Source organism: Agelaius tricolor, unplaced genomic scaffold (genome assembly GCF_023055355.1).
Source record: "Agelaius tricolor isolate 1412-34295 unplaced genomic scaffold, bAgeTri1.0.p SCAF_33, whole genome shotgun sequence".
NCBI classification, from domain to species: Eukaryota; Metazoa; Chordata; class Aves; order Passeriformes; family Icteridae; genus Agelaius; species Agelaius tricolor.
Window position 1 is genome coordinate 829220 of NW_027269293.1, and position 21099 is coordinate 850318.

The window sequence follows — 21099 nt, forward strand, 5'->3', positions numbered from 1 at the left end:
TTCTTTGTTTTCTTTTTTTTTTTTTTTTTTTTTTATTATTTTTAAGCTTTTTTTTTTGGAATTTTTTATTGCTTTTTTTTTTGTTTTTCTGCATTAAATAAACATCCATCTCTTCCCCCAGCCCCACCACTCACCCCACCCTCCCCAGCACACACTCCCCTCTCACTCCCTCTCCAAAATACATTCGGCCAAAACCTGCTCTTTGCTTTTTTTCTTTTGAAAGTAAAAACACCAAAAAAAAAAAAAGAAAAAAAAAAGAAAAAAAAAAAGGAAAAAAACCCAAAAAAAACCAACAAAAAAATTAAAATAAAAGGAAGAGAATCTAAAAAGTGCTTTGAAAATAAAAGGGCTTAAAATCTCTCTGGTTTTTTACTCTTTTTTTTTTTTTTTTTCTTTTTTTTAGCATTTAAAAATGTGCATTTAGAAAACAGGTGACCAACTCAAAGGTGCCTTTTCCCCCCAAGGGTCGGGACCCGCCTCTCCAGCCATAGAGCATCTCTAGATATATATATATATTTATATATATTTTATTTTCTTTTCTTTGTGGGAATGGGGCTGGGGGGGGCCAGGCTGCTCCCCCTTTCCCAAAGGCCTCCTGCTCCTTTAGGGGAGACCCCAAAGAACCTTTTTGCCAAAGGGATTTGGAGGCGTTTTTGGGGCCGTGCTGGGGAGGGAAAAAATTCCCTGGGGCAAAGGGAAGGGGGGGGGGGGTGGGGGAAAAAATTCCCTAAGGGAAAGGGGGGGGGGAAGAAAAATTCCCTGGGGGGGGATTTGGGACCCCCCAGCCCCAAATTCTGCCGGCAGCGGGGGCTGGGCTGACTCAGGCACTTCCTGGGCACTGCGGGGTGGGGACGGATGTGGGGACAATGGGGGGGACAGGGATGGACACAGGGATGGACACAGGGATGGACACAGGGATGGACACTGAACCCACGGCACGGCTGAGCCATCCCTGGTGTCCCCACCCTGGTGTCCCCACCCTGGTGTCCCCACCCTGGTGTCCCCAGCCCTGCCCTGTCCCCATCTCCAGCGTCCCCAGCCCCGGGTGCCCGACACAAACCCTGCCGAACCTGCTGCCTTCTCTCACATGATTTTTTTCTTTTAAAAAAAATTTTTTTTAGGCAATTTTTCCAGCAATTTCCAGCAATTTTTTCCCCACCCGGAGCCCTCGCTGCCCGACTGAGCCTCGCACTCGGGGGGGGGCTGGGGGGACAGACCCCAAATCCTGACCCCGATCTCCTGGGAAGGAGCCCCCGGCCCCCAAATTCCAAACCCCGCCCTGCCACAGCCCTTCCAACTCCTACCACTCCTTATTTTTTTTTCTATTTTTTCCTTTTTTTTTTTCTTAAATAGATCTCTCTCTGAAATAAGTTTTTTTTTTCTTTTCTTTTTTTTTTTTTTTTTTTTTTTTAAACATGTGTTTGGACACAAAATAAAGCTTTGGATTTACATGGAAGCTCTTTTCCATGCGACAGAGCCACTTTCCATCCCCACCTCGTGCTTCCCTAGCGTCCTTGCCTTTCCAAGAAAAGGTCCTTGGCTATGAGGGATCCTCGGGGGAGAGCCCCGCTTACGATGGGAAGATTGGAAAACGTTAATATATAATATCTCTCTTTTTTTTTTTTCTTTTTTTTGTAGCTTTTTTTTGTTTTTTCCTTAAAAAAAAGGGAGAGAAACATCTTTTAAAGAGAAAAATCGGAGGAAAAGTACTAACTAGATTTTGTGACTTTGTTTTGTTTTTTTTTTTTTTTTTTCAGGTTTCATCGTTTCATCGGTTGGGGTTGGTTTTATGGTTTTTTGTTTTGTTTTTTGGTTTAGGAGAGTCCTTGCTCATTACCCTCATCCGACCCTCCTGCTACATTCAATCCCGGCGCTTCGTTATTGGAATTCTCCTCAAAGTGCTGCTGCTGCTGCTGCTGCTCCTCGCTGCCCGCGGCCGTGTCCTCGGGCTCGGGGGCCGGGATGCTCCCGTCCTCCGTGGGCGTGGGGGGCATGGCCCCGCCGGCCTCCCTGACCCGCGGCTTGCGGCCCCTCCGTGACGGGATCCCGTTGCATCCATCTTTTTTAAGGTGCCTGTGCAGGTGGTCGGAGCGGACGAAAGTCTTGCAGCAGCTGTCGCACTGGTACGGCCGCAGCCCCGTGTGCACCCGCATGTGGTTCTTCAAGTCGTAGTTGTGGGCGAAGGCGGCCCCGCACTGCTGGCACAGGTAGGGCTTCTCCCCCGTGTGCTTCCGCATGTGCACCTTCAGCTTGTCCTGCCTGCGGGGACACACGGACACGTCAGGGACGGACTGGCGGCGTGGAGGGGCAGGGAGGGGTGTGGAGGAGGTGACACGGCCTGGGTGGCACTGGGACGGGGCTGGAGCGGGGATGGGCATTGGAATGGGCAGCTCCTGGTGTGGGGATGGACACTGGAATGGGCAGCTCCTGGTGTGGGGATGGACACTGGAATGGGCAGCTCCTGGTGTGGGGATGGACACTGGAATGGGCTGGGCAGCTCCTGGTGTGGGGATGGGCATTGGTGCTGGGCAGCTCCTGGTGTAGGGATGGACACTGGAATGGGCAGCTCCTGGTGTGGGGATGGACACTGGAATGGGCAGCTCCTGGTGTGGGGATGGACACTGGAATGGGCAGCTCCTGGTGTGGGGCTGAGCATCACCCAGTGCATGGTGAGAGGGCAGGGTCACACACTGTCACATATGGGGTCACACATTGCCCATATAGGGTCTGAGCATGGCTGTAGGGTCACACATTGGCCCATACAGGGTCTGAGCAGGGTTATGGGGTCACACAATGCCCCATATGAGGTCTGAGCAGGGTTATGGGGTCACACATTGGCCCATATAGGGTCTGAGCAGGGTTATGGGGTCACACCCTGCCCAGCCCAGGCTGATCACAGCTCTGGGGTCACACATGGCTCATTTGGGGCTGGGCCACCTGAGCCATCGCTGCTTCCTGGAGGCAAACCCAGCCCCGAGCACATGGCCAGGCAGGGGAGCCCCTGCTGCCCTCCCCAGCACCTGCCCGACCCTTCCCAGGCGGATCCACCCCATTCCTGCTCGGATCACTCAGATCCCAGCCCTGAACGTTCTCCCTTTACCCACAGGATCCCAGAAATCCTAAAGCTCCGGGGAAGGATCAAAGCCCCAAGGTCGTGTCCAGCTCTGAGTGACACACAAAGTGGCTCGTGAAATTACAATTTGGCATTTTATAACCTCCCAAACTCTTCTCTTTTTTTTTTTTTTATGGGAGCTGCTCCTCCCCCTGTGACCGCAGAGGAACCAGGAAACGCCAGGGAGCAAAAATCCCTGAGCAGGGCCGGGCTGGGTGCGGGAACACCCGGCTGGAGCAGCCCCCTCCTCCTCCTGCCACACCCCAAACCCCCTCCCAAACCCCTCCCACGGAATGGGGAAGGGATTTGTTCCCAGCCCTGGATGGGGAAGGAGAGCAAAGGAATAATATGGAATAAATAATATGGAATAAATAACATGGAATAAATAATATGGAATAAATAACATGGAATAAATGGAGCTTGGGGCACGGGAACAAGCGATGCCAAGGACAGCTCCCTGTCCCTGTCCAGGCTTCCCAAAGCTGCTGTGGGCAGAGGCAGGAGGATGTTTTGGCTGGAATCTGCTGGTTTAGAAAAGCAGCTTTTTTACAGGTGCCAGGCCCTCCTGGGAGCCAGCAGGAAGCAGATCCTAATCCCACAGAATGGGAGCAGATCCTAATCCAATGGAATGGGAGCAGGGTCCTACAGAATGGGAGCAGATCCTAATGCCAAGGAATGGGAGCAGGGTCCTACAGAATGGGAGCAGATCCTAATGCCAAGGAATGGGAGCAGGATGGAAAAAGGATGAGGTGGTCCCACCAACTCCCCGTCCCCACAAGTCCCCCCTGTGCCTCCCCTCACGTTGCAGTGCCAGCAGCTGCCAGGGACCCTGTGGCATTTCCAGGGCCTGCAGTGGCCTGGATGGTGCCTAGAGGGGGATGGCAGTGGGGTGGCTGTGGGGTGGCTGTGGGGTGGCTGTGGGGTGGCTCTGGGGTGGCTCTGGGGTCGCTATGGGGTGGCTGTGGGGTCGCTGTGGGATCAGCCCCAGCCCCGGAGCAGGGAGGTGCCGCGTGGCAGGGCCGGGGGAGCGGGGAGGGAGGGCTGGCACCCTGCCCCTGCCATTATCTGCATTCCTCAGCTCTCCAACGTGGGCTGGGCGCGGCCGGGACCAGGGGAAGGGGCAGGACACGGCCTCCTGCCCCTCGGGCTGCACCCCGGGCATCCCACACGGAACCCACACGGGATGGAGCCCCCAGAGCACCAGGGGCCTGGAAGGGCTGGGGGAAGTGGCACAGTGGGAACATCTGGGCAGGCAGGGAAAGGGAAAAGGAGCAGGGAAAGGGAAAGGGAAAGGGAAGGGGAAGGAAGCAGGCAGGGAAAGAGAAGGGAAAGGGAGAAGGGAAAGGGAAAGGAAACAGAGCAGAAAAAGGGAAAGGAAAGGGAGCAGGGAAGGGAATGGAAAGGGAAGGGAGCAGACAGGGAAAAGGAAAGGGAGCAGGGAAACGGAAGGGAGCAGGGAAAGGGAAAGGGAGCAGGGAAAGGGAGCAGGGAGCAGGGAAAGGGAGCAGGGAAAGGGAAAGGGAGCAGGGAAAAGGAAAGGGAAAGGGAGCAGGGAAAAGGAGCAGCCCCAGGCCGGGCAGCCCACGCTGCCCCCGGCAGGGCCAGGGCTGCTCCAGGCTGGGACCCCCGGGCCGGCCCAGCCCCGCAGCAGAGCCGGGGAGAGGAGGCGGTGCCCGGGCACGGACTGGAGTGAACTGGAGCAGCCCAAACAATGTCCCCTTTCTTTGGTGCTGCCGTGGCCCAGGCAGGGAGCAGAGCAGCCCTGATTAGGAACAGGGCCGTGGCAAACGCCCCCGGGAGCTGCACCGGGGCTGCAGAGCTGCTCTGCCAAGGACACGAGTGGGCTCCAACCTCCCTCCAACCCAGCCACGGCCAACTCAGCCATGCCATGAGCCATGCCCAAACCATTCCCCTGCTCCTGCCTCAATGGACAGACCAAAGCTGCAGCTCTGTTTCCCCCTCATGTCAGGCTTCCAGCAGAGCTCAGCAAGTCAGGACAGCAGGATGGTGGCACTGGCCATCGAGCCAGGCCCCTTGAGATAGCTCAAGTGTCACACCCCCAAACTGCGCCCTGGAAAACTTTGGCCTCCAGCCCCAACTCGCCAGTTAGGACGGAAATGAGTTGAGCAGAGAGATAAAATCACCCAGGAGCAGCCCTGGGCTGGCTCCTGGGGAGAGGGGAGGGCTGGGTTTGAGTGCAGACCCCGGGTTTGGGTGCAGACCCCGGGTTTGGGTGCAGACCCCGGGTTTGGGTGCAGACCCTGGGTTTGGGTGCAGACCCTGGGTCTGTGTGCAGCCCCCGTTCCCAGCCGTACCTGGTGAATCTGACGTTGCAGATGTTGCACTCGTAGGGCTTCTCCCCGGTGTGGGTGCGGATGTGGCGCGGCAGCTTCCCGGCGCCCTGGATCACCTTCTCGCAGATGGGGCACTTCTGGAATGCTTTTGCCCTGATCTTCTTCTCCACCTTCTGCGACCAGGACGGGTACACGTCGCCCTCGCTGGAACTGCCAAAATATTTCAAGTAATAATCCATGACCCCATCCTCGTCCTTGCGGTCGTCGTCGCCGAGCTGCTGCCGCCCCACCGAGTTGATCATCTGCTGGAGCAGGGCGCTGGCGGCCAGGTCATCCACCTCCCTGGCATCATCCTCCGTCTCCGTGCCCGTGGGGATGAAGCTGGGCGAGTCCCCGGCCTCCTGCGGGTCCAGAGGGCCCCTGGGGGTGCCCCCCTCCTCTTCTGCCGGGGTGGCCAAGCCGCGGCTGCTGTAATGTCCGTTCTGGGAAGGGGAGAACATCCCGCCGCTGACCGGCTCCTCGTCCTCGCGCTCCAGCCACATGGCCGGGTTGCTGTCGGGGTCACAGTCACTTGCCTTTGGTCTTTCGGTTGGGGTGGCTTGCGAGTAGAAGTCCAGGCCGTTGCAGTTCGACTCCTCCTCCTCCTCTTGGCCTCGGAAGTTCAGTCTCTGAAGGTCTCTCAACTCTGGGTTGGTCCACGGAAAGCTGCCTTGGTGGCCGTTCACGGGGTTGCTCTGGAAGAACTCCAGGTACTCTTTTGCTCTGAGATGGTTCCTCTGATCAATTTGATCTACTGTATCCATCTGGTCATTTTTGGCCAGAATCTTCCTCTCCAGGAGATCCGTGCAGACATCCCTGACGGCCGGGATCTCCAGCAGCGTGGCGGCGTTGAGGATGTCGTTGACGTTGGAAGTGCTGACGGTGAGGGTCGCGGTGTAGGCGAACTCCAGCAGCGCCGACAGGGCGTCCGCACTCACAAAGTCTATCTCATACACGTTCTGCTGGTCCACCACTAACCCTGAGGTGAAGAGCTTCTTGAAGTACTGGCTGCACGCTGCCAGGACGGAGCGGTGGGTGGGGAACTCCTGGCCTTCCACCAGGATGACCACGTCGCACAGCAGCCCGTTGTTCCTCTGCTCATTCAGGCTGCTGAGGATGTCGCTGCTGTGATCCGGGAACGGGATCCCTATGGGGCCGTCCACGCCACCCGCCATCTTCCAGGCTAAAGGCTGTGGGGAAGGAGGGCAAGGCCGTGAGTCAGAGCTCGGAGACATCGGGAGAATCCCCAAATTCCTGAGGGACACACCTGGCAGTGTGTCCCCTGTGCCTCTCCCATCATCCTGCCCGTGCTGTGCTTACCTGGCGAGGAGGAGGAGGAACAGAGGCCAGGTGCTCTCAAGTGAGAACAGCTGAATTAGCACGGATCCGGGCCAGAGCAGCAAGCCTTGGCAGGGAGCTGGCATCACCCAGCCAGGCAGCACCTGGAGCGGGCACAGCCGTGCCCAGCGTGGGGCCAGGGCAGCCTGAGCCTCCCCAGTGCATCCCAGTCCTGCCCTGGGAGCATCTCCCAGTGCCATTCCTGCTGGGAAGGTCCCCAGCTCCGTGATGTCACCACTGGGAACAGCATTCCCATCACGGATCCCTGGCTGCCAGCACCCCAGGAATATCCTCTGGGAAGGGCAGGGAGAGGGGAGCCCCAGCCTCCCCACGCTGCTGCTGCTGCTGCAGGTGTTTGACAGAGCAGAGCTGATCCCTGGAAGCTGAGGCAGCTCCTGCTCCTTCCTGGGAGCGGGAGAGAGGAAAGGACACCGGGAGCACCAAGTGCCAGTGCCAGACCTGGATCCTGGACAGGTTCCAGCAGAAGCAGCAGCTCTTCCCAATGCCAAGGGTTTGTTTGGGACAAGATAAATAAATAAAGTCACTCCTGACACATCCACTTTACTCCAAAGGCTGGAAAAACCCAGCCTTTGCTGGGAAATGGGCACTGGAGCCTGACTGCGAGTCTGAGCAGCCCCTAATTCTCCCACAATCCCACAATCTTCTGATCCCAAAAATCAGGAATAACATTTCCCTCCTGTCCACCTCAAGCACAAATCCACACGCTCCTTGAAGCAGCAATGCCTTTGCTGGAAAATCAGTGTAATTCCCCCCATCCCAAGCACTGGGATCAGCAGGAGCCAAGAAATCCACGCACAAACCAGTCCAAAAATCACCCCAGCACAAGGCTGGAGTACCCAGGTTCCTGATTGTACAAACCAGTCCAAAAATCACCCCAGCACAAGGCTGGAGTAGCCAGGCTCCTGATTTCCAGGTGGGGAAACTGAGGCACAGCGGGACGTGGCCTGTCCCAGGCCATGGGGGCACGGATGAGTCAGGATGGATCCAGAACAGGAATAATTATTCAGGAAGCAGCTGCCAGCCCCGGGTCCCAGCACGGAGCAGGAGCCCAGGTTGCACAACTCCGGCTTCCCCCACCCACCCCCGGCCTCCTCAGTAGTTTTCCATATTTACTTATTTTTGAAACGTTTTGTTAAGCCCAGAAAATAAGTTTAACTTTGGCACCTTCCTGTTTCATACAGAGAAAAGGCAGGAGAAGGCAGGTCTGAGGCTGTGGAAAAGGGATCTGGAGCAAATCCCTGCGTAATCAACAGCAGGAGGACACCAGGATTCGGCTCCCAGCAGGAATGGGATGGGGTGAGGAGGAGGAGGAGGACCCAGGGGCGCTGGATGTGCAGGGCAGGCACCAGTCCTGCCACCAACACCAAACACCAAGGCCAGGTGGCTTCCTCAGACTCCTGGGAGCAACTCCAGAGCCACCTCCGGAGCTCCAGGCTTTGACCTTTAAACCCTAATTTCATGGATTTTTACATCAGGGAGGAAAGGGCTGTTTGGTGGCACCACTCCACACCAGACCTGGCTTCAGGTGTGACCTTGGGCAAGGTCACCCCATCCCAGGGGATCCTGAGCTGGGGTTCCAGGGAGGCTTTGCTGCCTCAGCACTGCTGGTCCCACTCCCACCAGGGCAGCTCCAGAGCCTCCCAAACCCTGACTGGAGCAGATCCCACAACCCTGCCAGCCCCAAAACCAGCACTGGAGCTTCCCCCTCTCCCTCCTCTCTACCACAGATGCTTTACAAGTTTTTTCCTCCCAAATCCAGTGAGCTGGAGCTGCGTGCAGCGTTTGGAAGCTGTGGACAGGGCTCCTGAGGGTTCTGTGTCTGTCCCCCACACAGCCCAGCCCTGGGGAGCAGCCAGACAAGGTCCCCCCCCAGCCTGGGGGCTGGGATAATCATCCCCACAGTGTGGGAATGGCTGCAGGGTCATGAGACTGCCCCTGGAGCCTGCTCCAAGTCGGCCACCCCGCACACAACACGGCCTTTGTGTCCCACGGCCGCGGTGCCCGGGGATGCTGGGGGCAAAGGGGGCGTCCTGAGCCCCCCAGGAACGGGGTCAGGGCCTGGATGCTCCAGCCACATCCAGAGACTGAGTCCTTAAAACGTCCCCTCCATCCCCTTTCCAACAGTTTAGGAATTGCCAATGGGAAAACGGAGCGTTCCAAAGGATGGATTTGGGGTTTTGGGAACTTGCTGAGTCTTTGTGAGGTGGGTGACTCAAAACAAGTTCCAGGCACCCCAAATCCACTGCTTGCTCACGGCACCGGGGCTCAAGGCCACGATGGAATGGGCAGAATCCACTTGGGAATGTGCTGAAGCCAGGTGACAAGTGACAAAAGCTGCTGGCACAACCACAGCCCGTCCCTGCCTGGCAAGGAAAGGTCTGAATGGGCCACCAAGGGGGAGCCTCAACTCCTGACCTGGATTTCCCAGCAGCTCCATTCCCTCCCTGCCTGCCTGGGAGTTCCAGGCCCCTGTGCCAGCCTGGGTGGCTCTGCAGGGCTCAGAGGTGCCACATTTCACCCCAGAAGTGGCACTGGGGGAGAAGTTTGGGAATGGCTGAGGTGAAATACAGCCCGTGAGGAAGGGGGGTTGGAGCAGCAGCAAGCAGAGCCCTCCAGGTGATTTAGGAACATCACTGACAGCCTGCTGGGACACCCTGTGCAGCCCCAACCCTGCTCTGAGCCCCCTCAGCGCTTCCAAAATCCCAGCACAGGGGAGCTGTGGCTATTCCAGCTCCACAGGTCAGCCTGGCACACACAGGCAGGAAAAATGTCATTTTTTGGGTGCTGAACGGGGCTGAGGGAAGCTCTCCACCTCCCTGAGCTGATGTTCCACATCCAGCTGATTCCCCATGGCCTTTGGACGCTGCTCCTCAAGACTGAAATGAATTCCTGAGGTTGGAAAAGCCCTCCAGGATCACTGAGTCCCACCTTGTCCCCAGCCCAGTGCCACCTCCAGGGATGGGAGCTCCCTGGACAGCCCCTGGCAATGTCCAATCATTCTTTCCATGCAGAAATCGTCCCAAAATCCAACCTGAGCCTGCCCTGGTGCAACTCAAGGCCGTTCCCTCTTGTCCTGCTGTCCCCTGGGAGCAGAACCTGACCCCTCCTGGCTGTGCCCCCAGTCAGGGAGCTGTGCAGAGCCAGAAGGTCACTCCTGAGCCTCCCCAGCTCCCTCAGATGTTTTCCAGACTCTCCCCAGCTCCATTCCCTTCTCTGGGCTCACTCCAGCCCCTCTGTGTCCTTCTCACCGTGAGGGGCCACACCAGGACACAGCACCCGAGCTGTGACCTCAGCACCGCGATTTTATTTTCTTTTTTTTAAGCTCAATTTCTCCCCTCTCCCCTCCCAGACCCCCCCCCCAGCCCAAGAGCAGCACCCAGAGCTCCCTGAAACCCCTGAGCTTGTGCTTCCCTCAGCAGGATGTCACCCAATCCCTCTCCTCCAGGAGCTCTGGAATTTGACATTTACATTCAAATGAGACGACCACATCAAGATGGGATCCCAACCAAAAGTGCTGACAAAACACCTCTTTAATTACCAGTTTTCCACAGAACCTCAGTGGTTGTTTTTCCTTTTCTCTTCACTTCTTTGCCTTAAAATTTAGAGGAAGCTGAGCAGTTTGGGAGGGCTCAGGCACAGCCAGGTGGAAGAGCTGGGTCACACCTGGGGAACAGGGAACAGCCAATGTTCTCTACGTGCTCTAATCCGGAAAAGATCCCAAACCCCTTCCACAGGCAGAGGTGCCGCCCTCTGCAGCAGCACAGGTGAGAACTTGAGCAACACCTGGCACCTGCTCGGGGCAGGAAGGGAGAAGCAGCATCAGCCTTTCCATGGGGCACGAGGCAAAACGGCTTTGGGGAATTCTGCAATGCACACAGCAACAATTCCTGGGAAGAGCTGAGCTCTGGGAGGTGCCTCTGGATGCTGAGGCTGTGGGATGGACAGAGACTTTGGACATGACTGTGGAGGGACGGGGCAGGAGGGAATGGGTCAAACTGAGAGGGCAGGGTGAGAAGGGATATTGGGAAGAATTCCCAGAGCAGCTGTGGCTGCCCCTGGATCCCTGGAAGTGTCCAAGAGCAGGCTGGAGCACCCTGGGATACTCCAGGATGTCCCTGCCCGTGGCAGAATATTTAAGGTCCATCCAGCCCAAACTATTCTGAAATTTGGGACACTCAAGGTGCCCAAGGATCCCAAGCTGCTCTGGGATTTCTTGGAGCAAACACACACAACCGAGGCAGGGCAGCCTCAGCAGCAGCACCAGGGGGGAATGATTTAAAAAATGGTGATTTACACAAAAAACCAGCCCAGGGGCTGCTGCCCAAGGCCCAAACACGACCCCAGCAGTCCCTCACCAGCCTGCAGAAATGGGGCATTTCCCCTAGAACTGCTGCCACCCCACACGTCCTCCCCTGCTGACATTTAGGGACAGCCCATCCCAGTGCCCCTGTCCCTCTCCCAGCTCTGCCAGCCTGGCCCAAGGCAGCTCTGGGGCCACGGGGAGCAGAGGCAGAGCCTGTGCTGGGAGCAGCCCAGGACAGGCCCCAGCAGGTCCCACCCTGCCCAGGATCCACCCCAGGCCTCGGGACACACACCTTGCACTGGGGAGCTGGGAACAGGGCAGGGGAAGGGGAAAGGGGAAGGGGAAAAGGGGAAAAGGGGAACGGGAAGTTTCTGGCTGCTTGGGAGAAGTCACAATTCCAACCACTCCACTGAGCCATGGAAACTCAACTGCTCCCAACAAGGAAATGTGCTGTCAGTGCCTTAGGGCCAAACTATCCCAATTATTTGGACCTGGAGAACCAGCTGGATGTTCCTGAGAGGAAGACCCTGAACATCAACAGAAGGAACTGCACTGTGGGAAAAATCAAGATTAAAAAAACCCCTCAGCCTGCTTTTCTTTTAAATAAAACTACATTTTCAATGGTGCAGTGGGAAGAAATCCTTGGTCTTGAGAAGGCAATGGAGTCATCAATGGCAAAGAGTGAATTCCAGCTTTCTTCTGTGCTGCCTGGACACCCCATCTGGGGTAACATGACCAAGATCATGCAGCTCTTGAAGGGAAGAGACCGGAGCAGAACCAGCGCCCTGCAAATATCTGTGGGCTGCTCTGGACAATCTGGCTCTGTTTCCCAAGCATGGGCATCCATCCCCTCCAGCCCCTGCCCAGCCCTGAACAGGGAAAAGCGACCACAGGTCTGGATCTGGGATGTGAGGAATGAGGAACGAGACTGAACCACAGCAGGAGGGTTCAGCTGGTTCCCAAAGAGGCTCCAGGTCCCAGCCCTGACCGAGCCCTGCTCCAGGGGCTCCTCAGAGGGGCTGCACTGCTCTGCTCCTTACACAGATCAGAGCACCCCACGTCTTGGAGGTGCTTTGGGTGCTGGAATGCTGCTGCAAGAGCTCTGGAGACCCTGCAGTGCATGAAGGGGACAGGACAAGGGGCAATGGATTCAAACAGAGGAGGTTTAGATGGGATGTTGGGCAGGAATCCTTCCCTGTGAGGGTCAGGAGGGACTGGAATGGAAGTCCCAGAGCAGCTGGGGCTGCTCCATCCCTGGCAGTGCCCAAGGCCAGGCTGGACAGGGCTGGGAGCAGCCTGGGACAGTGGGAGGTGACTCTGCCATGGCAGGGCTGGCACTGGATGGGCTTTGAGGTCCCTTGCACCCAAACCATTCTGTGATGGGGCAAATACTCAAATTCCAGGTGAAGTGCAAGAACACCTGAGATGTTCTGACAGCTCCTGGGCTCCAGCAGCTCCCCTGCCCCAGAGCTTTTCCTCCCCTGCTCTCAAGGATGTGCCTGGGCAGCACAGGAAGCTCCAGCACAGCCAACCCCCCTCCTGCAGCCCCTTCAAGGAGAGGAACCCTGCCCCAAACCCTGCAGATCCTGGGGCACGGATCCACACATCCCTGAAATGCCAGAATCCCAGGCTGGTGTGGGCTGGGAGGGACCTTGAGACTCGTCCTGTTCCATCCCATGGGCAGGGACACCTTCCACATCCCAGAGTGCTCCAGCCTGGCCTTGGACACCTCCAGGGATGAGGCAGCCACAGCTTCTCTGGGAATTCCATGTCAGGGTCTCCCCACCCTCCAGGGAGGAATTCCTTCCCGATATCCCATCCATCCCTGCCCTCATTTTGAAGCCATTGTCCCTTCCCCTGGCACTCCAGGCCCAGGGAAGAAGCACCTACAGCACTGCAGGAACAGCCAGGAAAGGAGAATCCCACATCCTGCAGCTTCTGGCAGCAAGAGCAACTGCTCCCACTCAAGCCTGGATGGGGCCCTGGGTCTGAACATCCCTCAGACCCTCCATGAGCATCCCAGGAACTTTAATGGAATAAAAAGGAACCATGGAGGGACCACCATGGTGGGGCTGGAGGTCTGGGATCCCTCATCAGCGACAGGGAATTGCTGGGAATGCTCCTATGGAGCCACCAGGAAGAAAGGGGCTCGTTCCTCTTGGTTTCCCCAAACTGCCTGAACTCCACTGGTTTTTCACAGGCTGGCCCAGATGAGGCTGGACAAGGCAGGTGTGGGATTGTTCCAGAGGAAGAACAAGTGTCACCAAGAACAGGCTCATCCCAAAGGCCTGGGCCAGACTCTGCATCTCCCAGGAAAGCCGGTGCTGCCCCCAGAGCCACGAGGGATTCACCAGCAGGGATTGCCCTCCACAGCCCAGGCACAGAGGGGTGACCCAGTGCCACATTCCACAGGGATGGAGCTGGGATGGGATTTCCTTGCAGGGCACAGCACAGCTCCTGGGAAACTTCAGTTTCCAGCTGCTGGCCAGAGGCAGGACATGGACCCCGATGGACAACGGTCAAGTGGCCAAACGCTGGTGCTGTTCCAGAGGATCCCAAAGCTGCAGCCCCAGAGCCTCCCCAGCTGCCACCCTCAGCCCTGACAGCACCAAACTCCTCTCATGTTGCAAGGTGAGCCTGAACTGGTTCCTCCACCCAGCCCTCCTCGCCAATTTTCTCCTTTGTCATCAGAGGCCGGATTTAATCCGGCAGGAATGTGCCTTTTAGCCCTGGGAGTCTCCCACCCGAGCCCTGCGTGTCAGGGTTATTTTGGGCTGAGAAGCTCCTCCATCCCCAGCACTGTCACTCTGCCTCAGCACAACAGTCCCCATGGCACCAACTCCGTGTGCTGGGATTGTCCCCAACAGCACCAAGAGGTCACAGGAATTCCCCTGTGAGAGAGGGAGACAAAACCAACCCCAAACTGCTGAGAGCTGCTCAAAGACCCTCAGCCCCTGCTCCAAACCCACCTCTGTTCCAGCAACTCCCAGGCCTCCCTCAACCTTCAGGCTAAGCTGAGCCCACCTGAGCTGAGCCCAGAGCCCAGGAAGGCTGGATACCCTGGAACTCAAGGAAATTGTTCTGCTGCCCGAACAAACCCTCTTCACTGAGCCCCAGTGTGCCCACACTGCTGCAGTCCTGGCCCTCCAACAGGTTCTGTCCCACCTGGCTCCTGTGGGAAAGCTCCCTGGTTTTGGGAGATTCTGGACAACACCAGGCCGTGGCTGAGCCGGCCACAGTTCTCCAAAATACTTCAGAAAGTCTCAGGAGTTGCAGGGAAAAAGGGGAAGAAGTGCACAAAGCACGAGGCTCCAGTGCTGGCTGCAGGAGCTGCTCTCTCCCAGGAGTTCTTTTCCAACCTGGGAGCCCCAGGAGCCTGGAGGCACCAGGATCCAGGCAGGAATAAGCAACTGCTTTCCAAAAAGGCAGCACGGGGCCCCTTTGCAAGGGAGCAATTGAGGACTCCAAGCTTTAACCCCCGGCACAGCCCAGCTGCTCCAGGTTGGAGAACAACCAGAGCAGGTCATGCTTGGACACCCCTTCCCCTTCAGAGGCCAAAGCCTGTCCCCACTCCAGCCAAAATCCTCCCAAAGTCACTCCAGGGTTTCCTTGAGAAAAACCAATCCCCTCTGCCCCCTCACCCCAATTTCCCCTCTCCTGTCACAGCTCTCGTGGCCTCCTGAACTGAGAGAACCATAAAAACTGCTCAAATCCCAAATCCCCCCAGCAGACAGCATTTACCCCCTCACTCCATGTTCCCCCTCCCTGTCACATCTCTCCTGACCCCTAAGCAGAGAGCCCTAAGAACTGCTCAAACCCCAAATCCCCCCATTCCCATTTGCTGCAGGAGCCCCCAAAGCTGTCCCCTATCCCGGGATTGTCCCCTCTCCCCACTCCTGACATTCCCTGCCCGAGGCTCTGGCATCAATCTAATTGCCTCAAATGACACCTCACAGACCTGTTGTTCTTTTCTACACTGGGAAATGAGGGAGGACAAAAAAAAAAAAGGGGGAAACAAATAAAAGAATAAGCCTGGAGTTTGATGAGAGAGCAGGGCAGGGCAGCCCCTTATGTAATTCCCAGTTTGTGGATTAACAGACAGCTCGTCCGGCCATTCCCGGCTCCAGGGGATGACGAGCAAAAGCGAATCCCTGGAGCAAGCAGGGCTCCATCCCTGGCAACCACGGATCTCCCTCCTTCCTTCCTGCCCTGCTGGGATGCACGGGGGGAACGCTGATCCCTCTCTGCTCCCTCTGCTCTGCCTGTCGGGGCAGGAGGCTCCGGGAGCTCCAACCTGTAGCTACAAGCCCACGTCCGGCACCTTCCCAGCTCCAGCAAACAACGGGGAAAAAATCTCATTTACTCACTGGTTCCCAGCGTGTCGGTGGGAAATAAGGAGGTGCACGAAGCAGGAAGGAAATGGGAGCAGGAGTGGAGTGAAGGGTGGGGAGGAGGGAATTAAAACCCAGCGCTGGGAGCGGGGGGCATCCTCTGCTGTGGAGAAAGCAGCACAGGGACAGGTCGGGAGAGGGGCACGGGCTCCAGGTGGGCACAGGGGTGGGGAACAGGAGGAGAATGATCCCGAGTTCATGCCCAGGAGGATGCCAGCGTTCCAGCAGGTGGGCACAGGGGTGAGGAACAGGAGGAGAATGACCCCAAGGCTGCCAGGATCTCATGCCCAGGAGGATGCCAGAGTTCCAGCAGGTGGGCACAGGGGTCGGGAACAGGAGGAGAATGATCCCGAGTTCATGCCCAGGAGGATGCCAGTGTTCCAGCTGTGGGCACAGGGGTGGGGGAACAGCAGGAGAACGACCCCGAGGGTGCTGGGATTTCATGCCCAGGAGGATGCCAGCGTTCCAGCTGTGGCACAGGGGTGGGGAACAGCAGGAGAACGACCCCGAGGGTGCTGGGATTTCATGCCCAGGAGGATGCCAGCGCTCCAACCAGCCAGGCCAGCGCTGGCAGGTCACATTCCCGGCTCTCTGGCCGCACGTTTTTCCAGGGATGGGCGATGCCAGGGTGCTGGGAAGCCGCTGCTTGCCAGGGGATCTGCAGCTCATCCCACCGCCGTGCCCTTGGCTCCCACCTGCAGCCCCGGGGCAGCTCGCAGCAGTCTCCAGTTTCTCGCACCTCGTCGCATTAAGCTGAGCCCTATAGTTCCCTTCCACCTGCAGCCCGGGGCTGCTGCGGGACATCCCCGAATCCCCGGGGCGGTGGGAACGAGCCCCACCGGGATCCGGCCCGGCTGCGCCACCGGAGCCGGCGGTGCCAGCGGGCGGGTGGGAAACTGAAACTGAGCGCAGGGAAGGCGATACGGGCAGGGGGCTGGGCGAGGAACAATCGGCCCCGGCTACTCCGAGAGGATCCCAGCGCTGGCCTGACCTCGTTTACTCCCGCTGACGTCCTCGCAGAGCTCCTCTGGGACGCTGCAGGCACAGGTACAGGGACGGACACAGCAGCAGTTGGGATCAAAGGGCCACGGGGTTGGGGATAAACGCTTCCCTCAGCCCAGACACTGCCTGTCTTCCTCCCTTTCCCCGAGTTCTGCTCGTCAAAAGGCTTTTAATTACAGACTGGGACCGGTCTGCTCAAATTTGAGGTTAAGGCTGGTTGAGAGTGTAGTTAAAGCAACTGTTCATTGCCTGGACTAGGAGAGATAAGGAGCAGGGCTCTTTCTAATTGTTCGCCACACAAGCTCATCTTCCAAAAAACTCAGCATCCCGAGACGGGGAGAGAACCCTCAAGTGTCAGTTTAAATCAAGATCAAACCACAGTTCTCAAGCATTTCGACTCTGCCTCAAACACACACCCGGGATTTTTAGGTGGGACATCTGCATGGGACTCGATCCCGCAGTTAAACCCCAGCACTGGATCCCAAAACAAGGTCCTGAAGGGAGACAGGAGCACCCAAACCACCACAGAGCCTCGATGGCAGCATAAATTTCACCCCTCATTTGCGTCCCGTGCCCACATCCAAATTCCCACGCTGGGAGAACAACTGGAATTTTTAATTCTGCTTCCAAAAGTCACCAAACACGAAGGGAGCCCGGCCGCCCTCACCGTGCCAAATTAATTCCACCCATCTCCTCCACAGAGCAGAGCTCCTCGTGAAGCCACAGCTAAAGATCTTCACCAGACCCATGGCCACCAGATGAAATACGAGTGAAAAACGATTAATAATTAAAAAAAAAAAAAAAAAAAAAAAAAAGGCAGAGGAAGAGTTGCAGAGCAGCAAAGTGAGGAACTACTTTCATTCACCACCACATTTATTAAGAGCTCCTGCCTTGCAAAACCCTCCCTGGAGTTACTGAAGCAATTAAGGCTTGGTGGAAAAATCCCACCATCATCACCCGTGTTTGGGTTGCGCCTCTTCACTCCCTCTTTCACCAGAACAAGCCTAAACAGGGGCCAGAATGAATATTAAACAAGAAAGGCTCCTCTCTAATAAACTCCTCAGTTTTTCTCGGTCTCTTTTATTATTTTTTTTTAAAGTAGTTGAAATCCAACAACTCCAGCAAAACCATCAGAATTAAAGCCAGCCCAGCTCTTCCTGCTCAGCCTCCAGAAGAGCCCACACGCTGCAATTTCCAACCAGGACGGGCAGAATCCTTGAGAACTCACACAATTCCTTGAAAAACACCACCAACAACCACCCCAAACACTTTTGGAAAGCGCCACGATGACCTTTTAGCTCTGCTGCTACACCGAGCACAACTTCAACCCTCATTAGGTTGTAAATTCTTCCAGGCAGAACCTTTCTCTCCCTGTGTCCATAAAACAGTTATTATATAAGTTATGGTTTCGATAGCCAGGACAACCAACAGCCCCGGGAACACGGCCGCTCTTGAACTGGGACGGCAGCAAACTCTCACCACCAAGAGTCCTTGAGCCCAAAGAAACTTTGGCTGCCCAAAGCCGAGGGTCTGCAGAGCTCAGGGAACACCGAGAGCCAGGCAGGGGCCGGGCAGTCACGTCGGCTGGGCTTGTACAACAGGAACTGTTGCTTTCGGCGGAGCAACGCCGGGGTTTACACGTCCTGGTGCTGCTGCCGGAGTCCCAGGGCTTTCCATGGAATCATGGAATAACCTCAGCTGGAAGGGACGCACAGGGATCACCCAGCCCAGCTGCTGGCCCCGCACAGACACCCCAATAATCCCACCCTGTGCATCCCTGGGAGTGCTGTCCAGACGCTTCTGGAGCTCTGGCAGCCTCAGGGATGGGGCCATTCCCTGGGCAATCTGTCCAGCACCCCACCATGCTCTGGAAAAAGAAACTTTGCCCGATCTCCAACCTCAGCCTCTCCTGATACAGCTTCATAAACCAACTTTTCCCACACTCCCGGAACAACACGGCCAAGGACCCCTTTCCCTGGCAGTGCCCAGCTGCCAGCCCACGCTCCCAGCGATGTGTCCGTGACTCTGTCCCGTCTCCAGCCCCACCAAGCACCGCTCCGAGGGGAAGAGGGCAGGGACCTTTGCCTGTGTCGCGGAGGCCTCAGCACGGCACGGCACTTTTGGGCACCTGACCGGAACCACCAGTTCCAAAACCGAGCCCCGAGAGGGGGGATGACGATGAGGAGGCAGTGCCGGCTCCCCGGGCACGCGGGGAATGTTTTGGCAGCTCCGAGGGATGCTGCCCCTCACGCCGAGCCCTCGCCGCTGCGCAGTCCCGCGGGGGGAGAGGCTTATCCCGCCGGTCTCCTGCGGGCAGCAGCGCCCCAGCCCCGCGGGGGGATTATCACCGCGGCCCCCCCTGCCCGCAGCCGGCCGGGGGGAGATAAGGGACGGCCGAGGGGGGTAAAAACAACCCCGGGCGCGCAGGGCCGGAGCGGGGCGGGCAGGGCCGGGCCGGCGCCCCCCGGCCGCCAACGACCTTGGGGTGCGCGGGGACGGCGCGGCCCGACGCCCCCGCACGGGGCGGCCCCGGGGGACCCCACCCATGACCGGCCTCCCCCCCCGCCGGCCCGGGCCGCCCCCCCCGCGGGGCCCACAGGGAGCCTTGGCCGGGCGCCACGACCCCACCCCTTCCCCCGGGCGGGCGGGCGCCGCAATGGAGGCCGGGGGGAGGCGGGGGCGGGGGGCGCCGGGGGGAGGAGGGGGGGGGGAAGTGTCGGTGGCGGCCCCGCGGGGGCGGCGGGGCGGGCGGGGGTCGCGGCGGGGCCCGGCCCGGGCGGGGGTCGCGGGCCCGGGCGGGGGGGCCGCGCAGGCCCCGCCGCGCCCGTCCCCGGCCACCCCGCGCGGCGCCCGCCATTGGGCCGGGCGGCGGCGGGCGGGGCGGGTGCGCGGGGCGGAGGGCGCGCCCCGATTGGCCCCGCCCGCTGCCTATCAACACGCCTCCCGCTCGCCGCGCGCGCGAGGGCCGCCGGGGAGCGCAGTCCGCTCGCCCACCGGCACCTGCGGCGCGGCGCCGCCGAGGGACTACAACTCCCGGCAACCCCCGCGCAGCGCTCCCCCCCACCCCTCCCCGCTCCCAACCCTTCCCCCCCCCCCCCCCTCCGCGACCCCCCCAGCACGGCCCGGCCAAGTACAACGTATACGGAGGGGGGGCGGAGGGGGGGGGGCAGCCCCCACCCCCCCTCCGCAACGGACGCAACCGACCCCTCCCCACCCCCCACTGCCCCCCACCACCCCCGGGGAGGGGGGGGAGGGTCAGGCCCGAACCACCCCCCCCATGCGCGACCCCCCCCCCCCCCCCAACCTCTCCATGCGCGCCCACCCCTCAGTTCCGTACCGGGCGGGGGCCGAGCGGTCCGGGCGAGCGGAGCGGGCCGCGCCGTGCCGAGGCGGGCGGGCCGGGCCGTGCGGGCGGGCGGAGCAGGCTCTGGCCGCCCCGCGGGAGCTGCTCGCCGAGGCCCGTATGCGGCTCCTTCCTGCTCCGGCCGGGGCCGCCCCGCTCTTAAAGGGGCCGCGCGCCGCCCCCCCGCCCGCCGCCCCCCCCGCGGGGCGCAGCCGCCTCCGGCCGGGGGGGGGCGCAGCGCGGGGGGGGCTCGGGGGGGGCGCGGCCGGGGGAGACCCCAGGGGGGACCCCGCGGACCCCCCCCCACCGCGGGACGCGTGTCGCACGGTGTCACCTCCCCCCCGGGAGTGGCACACGGACCCCAGACCCACACGTGTCGCACGGTGTCACCTCCCCCCCGGGAGTGTCACACACACAGACCCCAGACCCACACGTGTCGCACGGTGTCACCTCCCCCCTCTGTGGCACACAGACCCCAGACCCACACGTGTCGCACGGTGTCACCTCCCCCCCGGGAGTGGCACACACACAGACCCCAGACTCACGCGTGTCCCCCTGTTCCCGTCAGTGTCACACAGACCCCAGACCCACACGTGTCCCCCTGTCCCCGTCAGTGTCACATAGACCCCAGACCCACGTGTGTCACATGGTGTCACCTCCCCCCTCTGTGAGTGTCACACAGACCCCAGAGCCACTCGTGTCCCCACGGGGCCACCCCCAGGTCCCCTCTGGGTCACTCTGCCCACGGGCCATCCCACGGGTCACCCTGGTGTCCCCCTGACCCCCTCGTGTCACCCCCCGGGGCACCTTCACCGGCCCCAAACCCACTCGTGTCCCCACTCTGAGCCCCTTGGGGTCACCCTGCCCCCGTGTCACCCCCTCGGGCCCCTCTGTGGCCCCCAAACCCACGGGTGTCACCCCGCAGGTCCCTTCTGGGTCACCCTGCCCACCTGTCACCCCCTGCGGCACCTCTGTGTCCCCAAACCCACGGGTGTCACCCCACGGGTGTCACCCCTCGGGCCCTCTGGGTCACCCTTTATGCTCCACACCCCCAAAGCCACTCGTGTCACCCCTCGGGTCACCTCTGGCTCACCTCACCCACGCGTCACCCCCTCCCGTGCCCCCAGACCCACGCGTGTCCCCACAGGTCACCTCCCTGTCCCCCCAACCCCACTCGGGTCCCCCCCAGGGCCACCTCCCCGAGTCACCCCACCCCGGTGTGTCACCTCCGCACGCCCCCCGCCCTACAATGTCCC

At 59.4% G+C, this 21099-nt stretch overlaps 1 protein-coding gene across 2 annotated transcripts; it reads right to left on the bottom strand.

The window, feature by feature from the left end:
• Positions 1 to 19997, bottom strand: ZBTB7A (zinc finger and BTB domain containing 7A). Of its 2 annotated transcripts, none has more exons than XM_071452214.1 (3): positions 19838 to 19997; positions 5428 to 6635; positions 1 to 2259 (listed from the first exon to the last, which is right to left on the bottom strand). In XM_071452214.1, exons 2-3 carry the CDS (start codon positions 6618 to 6620, stop codon positions 1815 to 1817), a joined length of 1638 nt encoding a protein of 545 aa, XP_071308315.1. In that variant the 5' UTR covers positions 6621 to 6635; positions 19838 to 19997; the 3' UTR covers positions 1 to 1814. The 2 variants fall into 2 exon arrangements, with proteins under 2 accessions (XP_071308315.1, XP_071308316.1); XM_071452215.1 differs by lacking the exon at positions 19838 to 19997 and adding an exon at positions 6766 to 7884.
• Between the last annotated feature and the right edge of the window lie 1102 nt (positions 19998 to 21099).